Source organism: Megalopta genalis, chromosome 1 (assembly GCF_051020955.1).
Source record: "Megalopta genalis isolate 19385.01 chromosome 1, iyMegGena1_principal, whole genome shotgun sequence".
Classification (NCBI taxonomy): domain Eukaryota; kingdom Metazoa; phylum Arthropoda; class Insecta; order Hymenoptera; family Halictidae; genus Megalopta; species Megalopta genalis.
Window position 1 is genome coordinate 26088117 of NC_135013.1, and position 13737 is coordinate 26101853.

Consider the following 13737-nt stretch of genomic DNA (forward strand, 5'->3'; position numbering starts at 1 on the left):
ATAAAATAACGGAAAATAAAGTATATAGGTAACGATGGCTGTAAAATATTGATAAGCGATGAAAGAATGGAAATCGGTAGATACGGATTAGCTCCGATTTAAAAACTAGTTTCTGGATTACGGAGTGAATTGAGGGGTGCAAGGTGTATTGGTGCACACGTACACGAATACGTGAAATGGAAGTTGAAGCAGAGGGACGATATCGAGCGAATTGTGGCGCCGACGCTTGGCGTCCATTCTGCTGTCCCTGTTGGTCTGTTTGCAGCTTCCCCTACCTGGCCTCGTTCCTGGTCGGTGTTCGACGGCTACGGCTGCGTCTCCTTCTGTCGAAGTCGAAAGCCCAGTTCATCGTCGGAGCTGGATCAGTGCATATCGTCTCGCAATACACTACAGTTGAATAAACATTTTCTCAAAACCCGTGGACAAGTGGGAAACTCGCGGTAGAACCACCAACCGGATCAAGTAGAGGGGGTGCATTGGAGTCGTCAGCGGAGGGACTTCGGCGGCATCGGCAGCGGTAGCCAAATCAGAAAGCAGGCGAAGAAGCAAGGGGCGAACGGAACGGTCGCCCGCCGAACCTCGAACAAGAGAATTGCGAGGGAACGTTTTCACGAGAAAGGTGTCAGACGGCGTGTAGAAGACAGCTATAGTCTGACAAAGACGTTGCTTCCATTGAACAGTCGGCGTAGTGTCATGAGAGGCGGTCTCACAGTCCGCCCTTCTTATCGGTCCCTCTTAGAGTCATGCATGTCGCGCCCTTCAAACGAGGTAAGCGATACGTATTCCCAATCACATTAGACTCAAGTAGTTTCTTTGATCCTTTCATCTCATCCGATTATTCCTCTACTTATGCGATACGAGATGCACTCGTCGAGAGGCACATTGTTCTCTCAATTGAAAAGATTCGCGCGCTTTCCAACCCTCGCCGGGTCACTTCATTCATAAACACCGCTCCCATTCTTGGGACAAGGCTTTTCTCGATACCCGCCAGCCTATACGAACGGTTACGAGCTGCTTTAGGTGTCGTAACGCGCCGCTTTTACGCTTCACGCAGTCTCGAGACTTTGAAACGTGCGCCCAACATACTGCTTCTAATTTAGAAACAAAGGTCTACTCCGACCGTCAAATCCGATAACGCACGGTATTTGTTCATCGAACAGCGATGCCCGGGTCCGTTCCGACTTAATTTATTTATTCATACCAGCATCGCAAATGAAAATTTGCGATATTCTTTGTAATATTCTTTGTACATTTTTCTTTGCCTTCAAATAGATACGTATAATTAGATAATTATTGACTTAAGGATGTCATGGCAATTTATTATAAATAAGTACACATACTTATGTACGTACGTAATTATGTATATACGAAAAGATACGTATCAATTTGCAGCACTCAAGGCTTTTGGACACAATTGTCTTACTTAATTTTGCAATTTATGGGCGTCTTATCGTCACCGTAATAGAGCCAGAGAAATAACGCCCGAGACAGTTGCGCTTGAAAAACAAGGTAATAAAATCTATACTTAATGACCAGAACGCACGACAAAACCGCACGTTAGCCGACTGGTTGTATCTCTGTGTCTGATGCACGTGCACGACCGCGGCCGTCTCGACTTGGCAAATCTAGTTGTTTACAGTGGAGCGCAATTGGCGCGAATAAGTTTCGGTAAAGATATATCGATAGGCGGCCAGGTTCGTTCGGGCCGTTCCGAGACCGAATTCGCGGCCGAGTCGGAAAGGAAGCGTTCATTCAGGGGGCACAGGTTCTGGTTATGCAACGCGGGAACGAAGCGGCCGCCGAAATTCACGAGCAGTTGCGTCATACTGCGAAATCGCACGACTGGAGAGTTCACGAAGTGCACGGGAATATATCCGAGAATATCCTCGCGTTTTCTATTTATGCGATCCTGTTCACTGTACGCGACACAGAGAGTCGAATGTTACCGAACACGTCGGTGAACGCGTTCATCGATCTTTCATCGATGTGCTGCCATTTCTCGCGGCTCGCTGTGTAAGCAGACGGAGTCGGGTATCTAGGTCCGACGCGATATCAAACCGGCAAACAAAATTTCCGATGTTTCAGCAGACGGTGTCCGTTTTCCGAAGCAAATTGCGGCCGAGATAGTTCGAAAGAACGACGAATTAGACTGTGTTGGTTGGAGCCTATGTTATTCGAAGGAGCGCTGAATTTCTATATACACGTTATATGTATTAGATTATTGTCTAGAGAAGAGATTGAAATTCTTTCAATCCTTCTAGTGGTTCAGATTTGATCCACTTAATCTCGTAACCGCATAAAAACTACAGCCCACTTACCAGCTCAAGTTCGACACTGATTGTATCCTCTTCCCACGAGTTCGACTTCGCGAGCCTATTTTGAACGTTTCAGAATGAATATGTGCCGTATGAAGTGGCCGCAAATAGCCAAGCATATTCTCAACGTAACACTTCGACGAATAGCGGCGCACGAACGATGGGCTCGCTTAAGCCAATTATATGTATTTATGGGTATCTCTCGCACGCGTACTCGTGTACTCGAGTTACGCTTTTCAATGGTGTTATTCGTTGTCGGACGTGCGCGTTTCAATAAGCGCAATCCTGTTCGTTTACATTGTCGTTCGTCACGGATGCGATCTTTTATTTATCCTCCGCTAAACGATGGCACGGCCAAGTCGCAAGACGATAGAAAATACTGTAATCGATAAAATAAAACGAGAAACATTGGACAACGTCTCGTAGCTATAAATCGGCAGTTTTACACAGGTAATTTAACCTCTAAGCTTCGCGTGGGGAGAAAATCGAATGATCCTCAATTGTATTTGCATATCGGAAGTGTTTGCAGATCGCTTTTGGACGGTACGCATTAAAATGCCAGCGTGTTTGATCGACCATCGCTTCGTAGCTATAAAAGTTTCATTCTGGCTCGATGTACTCGAATGAACGTTAAATCCTCGTCGGCTTGGAACCGTAGAAATTCAACTGTTGCCTCGGAGTTCGTTCCGTCACGAGACTCGGTCAAACAAATTTAAGCTTCCAAGCACAATTTAATACTCTTTTTCTCAAGCAAGTTGACCTTCATCTTGAATCGGTCGGGACCGTGCGCACAAAGATCGGTTTCTTTCACAGACGCGATAAATTAAACACAATTGGTTCATTACGATGCTTCGTGGCGATGGACATTCACACGATTCGGAATAGCCGCGCGGCTCTAATAATTAAAATCCAGCAACAAGTCCAAATAGAACAGATAATCAAGAAAGTTAGCGCCATTTTAATCGAACGAAATTAACGATATATGTATATAAATTGGATCAAACGATACGTGATTAGAAACGGAATGAACGGTCTATTCGTCGGTAGAAGACGATACGAAATAAATCTCGAGTTCTCTCCGAACAATGAAGCCATCGTTCATAAATACAATCCGGCGACTTCCGCGAAGATTTATATTTGCATATCGCGTTGTGGAATTTTGCAACTCGATTCGTCGCGCGTTAGTCATCGTTCGTGAGCGAGCGCAGTTGGTGGCAACCACCTCCTGTGCTCGCGTTCTGTTCGGCGACATCTTTGTTACTCGAATCGTTTGAAAACATTCAACTCGGCTTCCCGTTACGCCTAGAAATAAAATTGCTCAATATCGGTCGCGATTGTCTTCAAACGAAACCGAATTACGTTCTTCGAGTTTCTGACATACACCCGACGCTACTAAAACTAAGAGCACGCTATTGTCCGCCACCACGATTCTATAATCTTATCACACGAATAATTTCGAATTTCTATTTTAAATAACTAAATGTCACGGTGTGGTAGGCCATAAACAAATTGTGAAGATCGATACTTCGAAAGGTCACCTTGAGAAGAATACCACGCCTTGGATGGTAGGTACGGACGTTTAATTCGTATAGGAGAATGCAACAAGTTCGTACGGCGAACAATGTTTCTACGAAGATTTATCGGCTTCTTTCGTACGGCTTATCGATTATCGATGTTGATTTTCAGTGCGGCAAACTCGCGCTTTGATAAAATTCGACGGCCTAACCCGAACCAATTACGCGGGCGATTAATAAGCTCGCCATCGAATTTGTTTCAATTTAGCTTGACGCGCGCGCGCGCACGCACGCACGCAGGCTCGTTGTTGTAGCGAAAAAAAAAGCTGCGTGCGAACGAGAAACGCAATTATGTATCACGAGTAGAGACGCGCGTGCGACCCAACCAATATCGTACGATGAAATACGTAAAGAAACAATAAACGATCCCGGTCACGAGAAATCTGTTGGCACCCGGCCACGCGAACTATTACGGTAACAGCGACGTCTCGGAGATAATAATATAATAATGGAGGGTCTCGTGGCGGCTTAAATACAAATACAACGGTTTGCCGCTTTTTAGATTCTCACGGGCTCCCTGGAAGCATGCAACGCAGTGAGGGAAAGGCGGCGGGATGCGACGCGACGCGGGAGACTCGCCGTATTTCGAATCGCCGTTGATCTTCGAATTGATCATCGACGACAACTATTCAGGTGTCACGATCTAAAGCTTTCTTCCATTTCATTCGAACGTGATAACCGTGTGGAGATCGCTCGAACCGGCAAAGAAACGTATTTAAGTTATGTAATGTAAATTTCCGTAGAGAGATACTTTTTGGACGAATAAAAATTCATTATGTTTTCACCTTATTTTCACTGGAAAGAGTGACATTTCTCAATGCACCTCGCGGACGAGAAAATACAAATAAATTGAATTGGGTGTGTTCCATCAAGAGATGCGTTCGTATATATACTTGGACTGGGCGATGAAGAGCGGCAAAGGCGTGTAATGCCTACTCGCATTGGTTGTCCATAGCAAATATTATTTAATGACGACATCGACCATCCCAGTAGAGGATTCGTTCATTAGTCATCCAGTATAAAGTCCGGTTAACTATGTATGAAGGTGTATGGTTCTCGATCGACAACTGTAGAGAACCAACCGTTCCTACGACGCGCATCGAAGACCGATGAGAACTAGTAAATGACGACGAACTAATGTGTTTCAGCTACCGTGGGACATGATCCACAAACGAGCAACGGTAATCAGCCACAGCAACAGGTGCAAAGCGGCGGCGGCGGTGGCGGCGGTGGTGGTTGGACTGGGATTCCCGAGTCGACGTTGGTGTCGAGATCAGCCAGAAACAATGGAAACAGCAACAGTAACGGCTGGAACTCCGTTGCTACGACGCTTCTTCAGCAGCAACAACAACAACAGCTACACGAACGGAAACAAAAAGAAGCTAAATCGGGGGATTTGGGAGATGATGAAGACGGGGGTGGAGGGGGTGGAGGGTTGGAGGGGACGGACCCAGAGGAGAACAACTCTGTTCACCTCAAGAGACGGGTGGGACTCGTCAGTGGGGTGGCTCTAATCGTTGGCACCATGATAGGTAACAGCTTGCACTTTATGATTTTAGCAATGGCATAATAGTATGGTAATGTTTGGTCTCGCTTGGTGTTCGCAACAGGTTCCGGGATATTCGTTTCGCCGTCAGGGCTTTTAGTTCGAACCGGCAGTATCGGGATCAGCTTCCTCGTATGGACGGCCTGCGGAATGTTGAGTCTGTGTGGCGCGTTGGCATACGCCGAGCTGGGTACGATGAACACGAGCAGCGGCGCAGAATATGCTTACTTCATGGATGCGTTTGGTGCGCCGCCAGCTTTCCTTTTCTCGTGGGTTTCCACGCTGGTTCTGAAGCCGTCACAGATGGCGATTATTTGCCTATCGTTTGCGCAATACGCGGTCGAGGCGTTCGCAGCCGACTGCGATCCACCCGAGGAAGTCGTCAAGATCGTTGCCCTCCTGGCGATAATACTAATATTGCTGGTGAATTGTTACAGCGTTAATCTGGCCACAGGTGTGCAGAACGCGTTCACCGCGGCCAAATTGATCGCTATACTGGTTGTAATCGCCGGCGGTTCTTACAAGTTGATACAGGGTAACACGCAGCACCTGAAAGGCGCTTTCGACACGATGGACGGCAATACCATCAACATCGGCAGATTGGCTACCGCATTTTACACCGGCTTGTGGGCCTACGACGGATGGAACAATCTCAATTACGTTACGGAAGAAATCAAAGACCCATCCAAGAATCTACCACGTTCCATCATGATCGGTATACCTCTGGTCACGCTCTGTTACGCGTTGATAAACGTCTCTTACCTAGCCGTAATGTCGCCGTCAGAAATGATCGAAAGCGAAGCTGTCGCAGTGGTAAGACGACAACCTGTAATTTTTGTTTCGATTAGAAGCCAAGAATTAGAAGAAACGTTAGTGTCACATTCCTATCCTTTTCTAGTTACATTTTTAATCCACGATAAAATCGATTGGACCTTCTTGAAAAAGACAGAAAAAAAAAACAAAAATCTCTCTAGTTGATGGGAATAGTCATCCTCGTATAACGTTTTGCAGACTTTTGGCAATCGGATTCTTGGCGTCATGGCATGGCTCATGCCGCTCTCGGTTGCGATCAGCACGTTCGGTTCCGCAAATGGTACTCTCTTTGCAGCAGGTAGATTATGCTTTGCCGCGTCCCGCGAGGGTCATTTGCTCGACTGTCTCAGTTATGTGCACGTGCGACGATTTACTCCCGCCCCGGGACTCATCTTCCACTCCCTTGTTGCAGGTACCGTAAAGATCTGCTGCATGCGTATAATACAATTTCGTAACGTGTCACAGCTATTTCAAGACCCAAAGACAATAAAATGCATTTCTATCGTCCAGGAGCAATGGTATTGTCCGGAAACATAGATTCCCTGATAGACTTCTTTTCGTTCACCGCTTGGATCTTTTACGGCGGAGCGATGCTCGCTCTTTTGGTGATGCGAAGGACCAGACCAAATCATCCACGACCATACAAGTGTCCGCTGGTGATACCTGTGCTCGTACTTGGAATCTCTGCGTACCTGATTGTAGCGCCAATCATCGATAAGCCTCAAATCGAGTACTTGTATGCAGCCGGGTTCATCTTCGCGGGCATGCTTGTCTACCTCCCATTTGTTAAATACGGATATGTGCCCAAATTCATGGGTAAGCATATATCCAACAGGAATTTCAATCACAATGTCAAATGCTAAAACATGTGTTCGATTTAAAATAAAAAGATCTATCTATTGATGAATATATGTCTAAATATTCCATTACATTGTTTGCAGAAGGAGTGAATGTCTTTCTCCAGATGTTACTCGAGGTAGCACCAACAGCTGCAGCCTTTGACTGACTTCGAGGGAATGTGGGAAAAGATTCTTGAAATGCCAAATCATTCCATTGAGGCATCCAGAAATACATATGTATATATATATATATATATATATATATATATATATATATATACATATATATATATTTTAAATATGCATATGCGAAAATGTGTACTCTATTATTAAAGCTCAAGGCTGGCCCAAATGATTCACACATAAAAACATATAAAATATATTATTTTATTACTCGTTATTCTTCGTATATAACGTACAATATATGGAAAATGTTACTGTTAGACATAATTAGTTGATGTTGTATCAATTGCGATCAAGCAACTAAAAATATTTTAAATGTTTACAGTTGCAATTTCATCTTTTCTTTTTACCGTCCGGTTTCCTATTTACTTTCCCATACACGTCTAAGATACCAGAATCTTTTCTTTTAGTTTTTATAGTTTTAGCAGTTTTATGCTTTATCATACTCTTTTCAAGTCCTGATACGTATTCCCCGTTTTTCTGCGTTTCCTTTTCTCTTTTTTTCTAATCTTCCAATATTTCATAATTAATTCCTCTACCCTTACAAGGTTTTGCACCTAAATTTATAGCATGTTGAACTTTTGCTTTATCTGCCTTTACTTTTTCAAATCCGGACATTCCAAATTTCATGACCTCATACCTAATTCGTTTTATTTCGATCGCTTGCTTTCTTTTTGGATCAATATCTTCATCTCCATCATTAAAACGTGATACGTCCCTTTTTATTTCGGTATCAACAGCTTTCTTTGTTTTTTTTAGCAGCTTCAAAATTGACTACTACAAATTCTTTCATAGCATCTTTCTCAACCCCTAGCGCTCCGAAGGCTCTGCTACGGAGACATTTGTCATTTGTTCCGTAACTCCGAAGGCTCCGCCGAAGAGCCAAATGTTTTTAGCATACGTTATCGTCGGCGTTAATAATTGCTATCTGTAGTTAAAACGTGCTAAGTCTGTACCATTACGCTTAAATCATTTTTTGACCTTTCCTATGGTTAGCAACATGGAGAAAAATAAATATTATGATGAGAATTTAGAGCTGAGTGATACTAAAGACGTATTTGATTTTGAAGAATTAAAAGACATTGTGGAAGACAATGTTGGTTATGATTCTGACACTTCAAGTGGTAATAGCGAAATTATACTACCAAAGAGATGAAGAATGAGAATGATTGAAAGTGAAAGCGAGATTCGTTACAAGATTTAAATGAATGGCGTGATGTTACGGAATTGGATGACAGACGTCAAACAAGTAAATACTGTAACACTTTTCCAAGTAAACCCAGAAATCACATAGGAAATTGTTAACAAAAATATCACACCATGGTGAATTACAAAATTTAAAATTTATCTTTTATTTACAATAGGAAAATGTATATTTATAAAATAAATAAAATCAAATGCATACACAAGTACGTGTAATCTTTTTCGCTCAAAATAAGACTTCCTTTATCTCAGACGCTCCGCTCCAAAAATGTGCCACAGTTGCTGGTAGGCAGTATTCGAGAAACGCGCGGGGCGCTAAGGGTTAATTTTTGAACCTCGAGTTGAAATAAACTCTTCCATTATGCTGAAAAATAAGTAAAAATATTTGTTAGGTTGAATTCATGGTACGTAAAAAAAAATTGTTTAAAATTACTCACAGAATCTTACAAAGAGTTCTAATTCAAATGGAATGTCACTAATTGTTTACATTCATTCATATGTATATGCATTACAAATCTATAATATTTACACGTTGAGCATGGTGTCATCCCCCTGGAGCTGACAGCGGACTTTCCGCTTGGGCAGTATTAGTTTTTTTAGATTGGCAACGTACTTTTTCTGGGGAGCGTCTTTCCAACAAGTAACCCAGCAAAATCGGCTCCACGCTTAATGTGTAATGCAATGAATACGTATTTATTATAATTTATCTAGGTTGGAATTCATCGTTGATTTTGTAAATGTATTCCTAGTTCCTAGGCCATACGTCTTTTCTTTCTACCGTCCGGTTTGCTATTTACTTTCCCATAGACGTCTAAAATACCAGAATCTTTTCTTTTAGTTTTTATAGTTTTAGCAGTTTTATGCTTTATCATACTCTTTTCAAGTCCTGATACGTGTTCCCCGTTTTTCGGCAGTTCCTCTTCTCTTTTTTTCTGCTCTTTCAATATTTTATAATTAATTCCTCTATTCTTACGAGGTTTTGCACCTAAATTTATAGCAAGTTGAACTTTTGCTTTATCTGCGTTTACTTTTTCAAATCCGGACATTCCAAATTTCATAACCTCATATCTAACTCGTTTCATTTCGATCTCTTGCTTTCTTTTTGGATCAATATCCTTGTCTCCATCATTAAAACGTGATATTTCCCTTTTTATTTCGCTATCAACAGCTTTCTTTGCTTTTTTTTTAGCAGCTTTAAAATTGACTACTACAAATTCCTTCATAGCATCTTTCTTAATTTTTGAACCACGTGTTGGAATAAACTCTTCCATTATGCTGAAAAATAAGTAAAAATATTTATTAGGTTGAACTCATTGTACGTAAAAAAATTGTTTAAAATTACTCACAGAATCTTACAAAGAGTTCTAATTCAAATGGAGTAGATGGAATAGATTGGCAGCGTACTTTTTCTTTCCAGCAAGTAACTCGCAAAATCGGCTCCACGCTTAATGTGTAATGCAATGAATACATATTTATTATAATTTACCTAGGTTGGAATTCATCGTCGATTTTGTAAATGTATTCCTAGTTCCTACCAAGGTTGTCAGGTTGTCAAGAATTCCCTCAAATATTACGTCACTCCATCAGTGAGTAGTTGAACGGAATATAGCGGTAGAGGACGACAAGATTTGACAAGAGTGGCTAGTAGTCTATGGCCAATCGGCACACAAGGATGCTTTCACATTTATGATTGGTCACGTCGCGTCGATCGACTACGGTGCCCTAAACCCAACTCTGTTGAACTGTTCATCCGTGACGTCACGAATGCAATCGCAATGCTTTCTACGATGATAGTAAATTGCTTCATAGGGTGTACACTATTCCTACTACATACATATGTACATACAGATTTTGCACAATTTCTCTACCTCCCTTAGCTTTAGCAAGCGACTTATCATTTTACTGCGCATTCAATCCGCAGTGAATTCTGTTTTAGCATTGTATCATCAGTCAATCGGAGCAAAGCAATTCTTACTCGTATTCTCGTTAAGAGAGAGGCCGGCCGCACACTATGACAACCTACACATAGAAGAAAAGCCATATACGTATATTAGTTTTAGAGGTTATATCAACCAAAATTGACTGCTGTGATCGGAAAATCTTGTAGAAATTTAGGTATCGCTGTACATTTCGCCAGGCCGCAGCTGTTCCGTTAATGAGGGTCGATATAGAAATTTTCATGCTCTGATTGGCTGATGTTTCACTGCTGAGACAGGATCCACTGCAGATTGGATGCGAAGTAAAATAGTGGGAACGTGCGCTCCAGTTTACGGAGTAATAAAGGCGTGCAGGAGTAGATCCCATTACTGTATCTACAAACTCAACCAAACCTCAAACCTTGTTGATTCACCAGCGGTACTAATTACCCATAACCTCAAAAAAAATTATGCAACATAACCTAACATAAATATAGTACATATATATTTTTTTCTTATATATTCATATACTATTGCAAAATACATATTGAAATTAACATTTAATTGCAATGGAAGAATATCCACCTATTAAGGTACGCCTGGCTGTGAGTAGAGTTGACTTAAATTTAATAAAAAACGAAGATATCCAGCCGAGAATATATACACCGGGTGAAGAAATATCTAGCCAGCCTGATTTCTTGAGGTAAATCGAAGTGTATTCATCTTATCGGTAAAATGAGTTATTGATTTATTTCATATATATTTTTCTTAGAGGTCACGGGACGTACGTAGATGATGAGAACACATTGCGTGCGTCTGTTGCCGGTGTTTTAGAAAAAGTAAACAAACTTATTTCGATAAGACCACTGAAAGCGCGTTATCAAGGAGAAATAGGAGATGTAGTTGTTGGTCGCATAACTGAGGTGCAACAAAAACGTTGGAAAGTTGATACAAATTCGAAATTGGATTCTGTTCTTTTATTATCTAGTGTTAATTTACCTGGAGGAGAACTGGTATGATATGAAAGCAAAATTAATAGTAAATTAATACCTTTATATTATAGTTGTGTTAATTAAAAATTTCTGTTAATAACATCTTAGAGAAGAAGATCAGCGGAAGATGAACAAACTATGAGACGATACCTTCAAGAAGGTGATTTAATTTGTGCAGAAGTACAAAGTACATTTGTAGATGGCTCACTTTCATTGCATACTAGAGTATTAAAATATGGTAAATTGTCGCAAGGGATAATGTTAAAAGTTTCTCCGGCTCTTATCAAGCGAAAGAAAACACATTTTCATAATTTAGAGAATGGTGCAAGTTTAATATTAGGAAACAATGGTTATATATGGATTGGTGCCAGTAAGCAGGATACAGATAGATCAGAGGGTGGTTTCACTCAAGACTTGTCTAGAATCCCACAAGCAAATCGTGAAGTATGTGCAAGACTACGTAATTGCATTTTAATTTTAGCCCAATCTAACATGCATTTGACTGATACATCTGTCACATATGCTTATGAAGAATCTATGAAGTACAAAGTAAATGACTTGTTAGAACCTGAAGCAATAATTGATGTGTCATTGTTAACTCATCAAAGACTTGCACAGTAACTTCATGTTACATATATACATATAAGGAGGTATTATATGTCACACAAACAGAAAAACACAAAGTTGTATGATAATTTCCAATGTCAACTTTTATTCAAGTCATTTGATAATAAAACACTTGAAGGAGTCTATACTGATATTTTATTTTAAGTTTCCACATCTAGAAAAATGCTTGTGAGGAAAAGAAAAAAGTTGTTACTATGAACAAAGTACATACCGTGATTTGTATACACTCTGTATAAGCTTTATGCGGTATGTGTAAATATGAAAAGTTGATACTGCAGTGCTACACTGAAGAGTATTATATAGGAATAGATTGCAGTATTTTCTCAGCAGTTTAAGGGACTGAAAGTAGTATATAAGGTGGCTATGCAGTTTTACTGCGAGTATTGATTAAACAAATGACTTGGGAACTAGTAGCCACAGTGTAGAAATATGGACGCATGTTTCACTGCTTTTGATAAAGATGAAGATGGATATTTATCTATCACAGAGTTCGAACTTATTTGTCGTGCGTTGTTCCGTAATGATCGCGGGAAAGTTTATACTCTAGAAAAAGATCAGTTAAATGAAATCTACTCTATATTCGATTGGAAAGGAGATGGAAGAATGGACAAAGAAGAATTTGAGGTATACTTGTAAATATGAAATTACCGTTATTTCTATTAAATTCAACTTCATTGTATTTCATTTTGTTATTATTCAGATGTGTTGGAACCGTTGGATTAAGGTATGCTGCCGTCCAAAGAGTGCTTTTCTAATCGTAGATGTACAAAATGATTTTATAACGGGGTCTTTGAACATTAAGCAATGTGCTGCTGAGCATGATGGTTTAGAAGTGGTTGAGCCAATTAATAGATTGTTGGATACTGTACAATTCGATGCAGTATTCTATTCTCTCGATTGGCATCCTGTAGATCATGTATCTTTTATCGATAACTTACATCTCAGGTAAATAACTTTTGTGTTCTTGTATTTTATCCGTTGATTAAATTAACTACTTTATATTTCAACAGAGAAGTTGATGAAAGCAGCGAAATTTCAAAAGAAGCAGCGCAAGTCTATGACACAATTACATTCAGGGGACCACCGTTACTAAAGCAGCGTCTTTGGCCACGCCATTGCATTCAGGATTCTTGGGGTGCAGAGTTGCATAAGGATCTAAAGGTCGTCGACAATGCGATTAAAATTTATAAAGGGACTAACCCGGAAGTTGATTCGTACTCCGTTTTTTGGGATAATAAGAAAATGCAGGATACTAGTTTGCAATCGCAATTACAAGAAATTGGAGTCACAGACATATACATTTGTGGGTTGGCTTATGATGTCTGTGTCGGAGCTACTGCAGTTGATGCACTTAAATGCGGCTATCGTACTATACTCATTGATGACTGTAGTCGAGGTGTAGACCTCGTTGACATTGAAAAAACCAAAGCTACTGTCATAGCCAGCAATGGTGTTATAGTGAATTCTAATCAGGTAAAAGCAATGGTTGTGGGTAAAGATCGTCGACCAGAACTTGGGTATAAATTAGCTCTAGAAATTAAAGAAAAATTAAAGAATTTAAATGCTGATAGTGCTAATGACAACATCGTCACGTAGATTTAAATTATTATATAGATTTCAAATTAGTGTATACATTCAATAAAACATCGCATGTTGCCGAGATTGTTATGTTAAAGACTATTTTAGTGTATTAAGTAAATTAAAATAAATCTATTTTTCTGCAGTAAAC

General features: G+C 40.5%; 3 protein-coding genes across 9 annotated transcripts; 2 read left to right on the forward strand and 1 right to left on the reverse strand.

Moving 5' to 3' along the window:
* The first annotated feature begins 269 nt into the window (after nucleotides 1-269).
* LOC117221290 (b(0,+)-type amino acid transporter 1) lies at nucleotides 270-7590 on the forward strand. 4 transcript variants are annotated; one of them, XM_033472125.2, is made up of 7 exons: nucleotides 787-3884; nucleotides 4392-4522; nucleotides 5038-5421; nucleotides 5500-6248; nucleotides 6447-6660; nucleotides 6759-7064; nucleotides 7190-7590. In XM_033472125.2, the coding sequence occupies exons 2-7, from the start codon at nucleotides 4444-4446 to the stop codon at nucleotides 7252-7254; spliced, it is 1797 nt and encodes a 598-aa protein (XP_033328016.1). In that variant the 5' UTR covers nucleotides 787-3884; nucleotides 4392-4443; the 3' UTR covers nucleotides 7255-7590. The 4 variants fall into 4 exon arrangements, with proteins under 4 accessions (XP_033328027.1, XP_033328016.1, XP_033328008.1 ...); XM_033472117.2 differs by having other exon boundaries at nucleotides 787-3880; XM_033472136.2 differs by lacking the exons at nucleotides 787-3884; nucleotides 4392-4522 and adding an exon at nucleotides 270-768.
* A 1008-nt stretch (nucleotides 7591-8598) lies between these two features.
* LOC117221304 (uncharacterized) lies at nucleotides 8599-10233 on the reverse strand. Of its 4 annotated transcripts, XM_033472158.2 has the most exons (4): nucleotides 10009-10233; nucleotides 9820-9917; nucleotides 8911-9748; nucleotides 8599-8837 (listed from the first exon to the last, which is right to left on the reverse strand). In XM_033472158.2, the coding sequence occupies exon 3, from the start codon at nucleotides 9742-9744 to the stop codon at nucleotides 9226-9228; it is 519 nt and encodes a 172-aa protein (XP_033328049.2). In that variant the 5' UTR covers nucleotides 9745-9748; nucleotides 9820-9917; nucleotides 10009-10233; the 3' UTR covers nucleotides 8599-8837; nucleotides 8911-9225. The 4 variants fall into 4 exon arrangements, with proteins under 4 accessions (XP_033328049.2, XP_033328067.2, XP_033328057.2 ...); XM_033472176.2 differs by having other exon boundaries at nucleotides 9830-10233; XM_033472166.2 differs by having other exon boundaries at nucleotides 9003-9748; nucleotides 9820-10233.
* A 165-nt stretch (nucleotides 10234-10398) lies between these two features.
* Nucleotides 10399-13736, forward strand: Naam (Nicotinamide amidase). The gene is made up of 6 exons (XM_033472237.2): nucleotides 10399-11092; nucleotides 11162-11402; nucleotides 11490-11974; nucleotides 12434-12632; nucleotides 12709-12953; nucleotides 13019-13736. Exons 1-6 carry the CDS (start codon nucleotides 10959-10961, stop codon nucleotides 13602-13604), a joined length of 1890 nt encoding a protein of 629 aa, XP_033328128.1. The 5' UTR covers nucleotides 10399-10958; the 3' UTR covers nucleotides 13605-13736.
* Nucleotide 13737: the final 1 nt, after the last annotated feature.

What these genes read in the sequence shown, in the direction of transcription:
- LOC117221290 (XM_033472108.2), top strand. Translation starts at nt 4,444, where the DNA reads ATGCGACGCGACGCGGGAGACTCGCCGTATTTCGAATCGCCGTTGATC. An exon ending in CATCGACGACAACTATTCAG is followed by an intron (nt 4,523 to 5,037) that starts GTGTCACGATCT and finishes AATGTGTTTCAG; the next exon opens with CTACCGTGGGACATGATCCA. An exon ending in AAAGCGAAGCTGTCGCAGTG is followed by an intron (nt 6,249 to 6,446) that starts GTAAGACGACAA and finishes AACGTTTTGCAG; the next exon opens with ACTTTTGGCAATCGGATTCT.
- LOC117221304 (XM_033472158.2), bottom strand. Translation starts at nt 9,744, where the DNA reads ATGGAAGAGTTTATTCCAACACGTGGTTCAAAAATTAAGAAAGATGCT.
- Naam (XM_033472237.2), top strand. Translation starts at nt 10,959, where the DNA reads ATGGAAGAATATCCACCTATTAAGGTACGCCTGGCTGTGAGTAGAGTT. An exon ending in ATTTACCTGGAGGAGAACTG is followed by an intron (nt 11,403 to 11,489) that starts GTATGATATGAA and finishes ATAACATCTTAG; the next exon opens with AGAAGAAGATCAGCGGAAGA. An exon ending in GCAATAATTGATGTGTCATT is followed by an intron (nt 11,975 to 12,433) that starts GTTAACTCATCA and finishes GCCACAGTGTAG; the next exon opens with AAATATGGACGCATGTTTCA.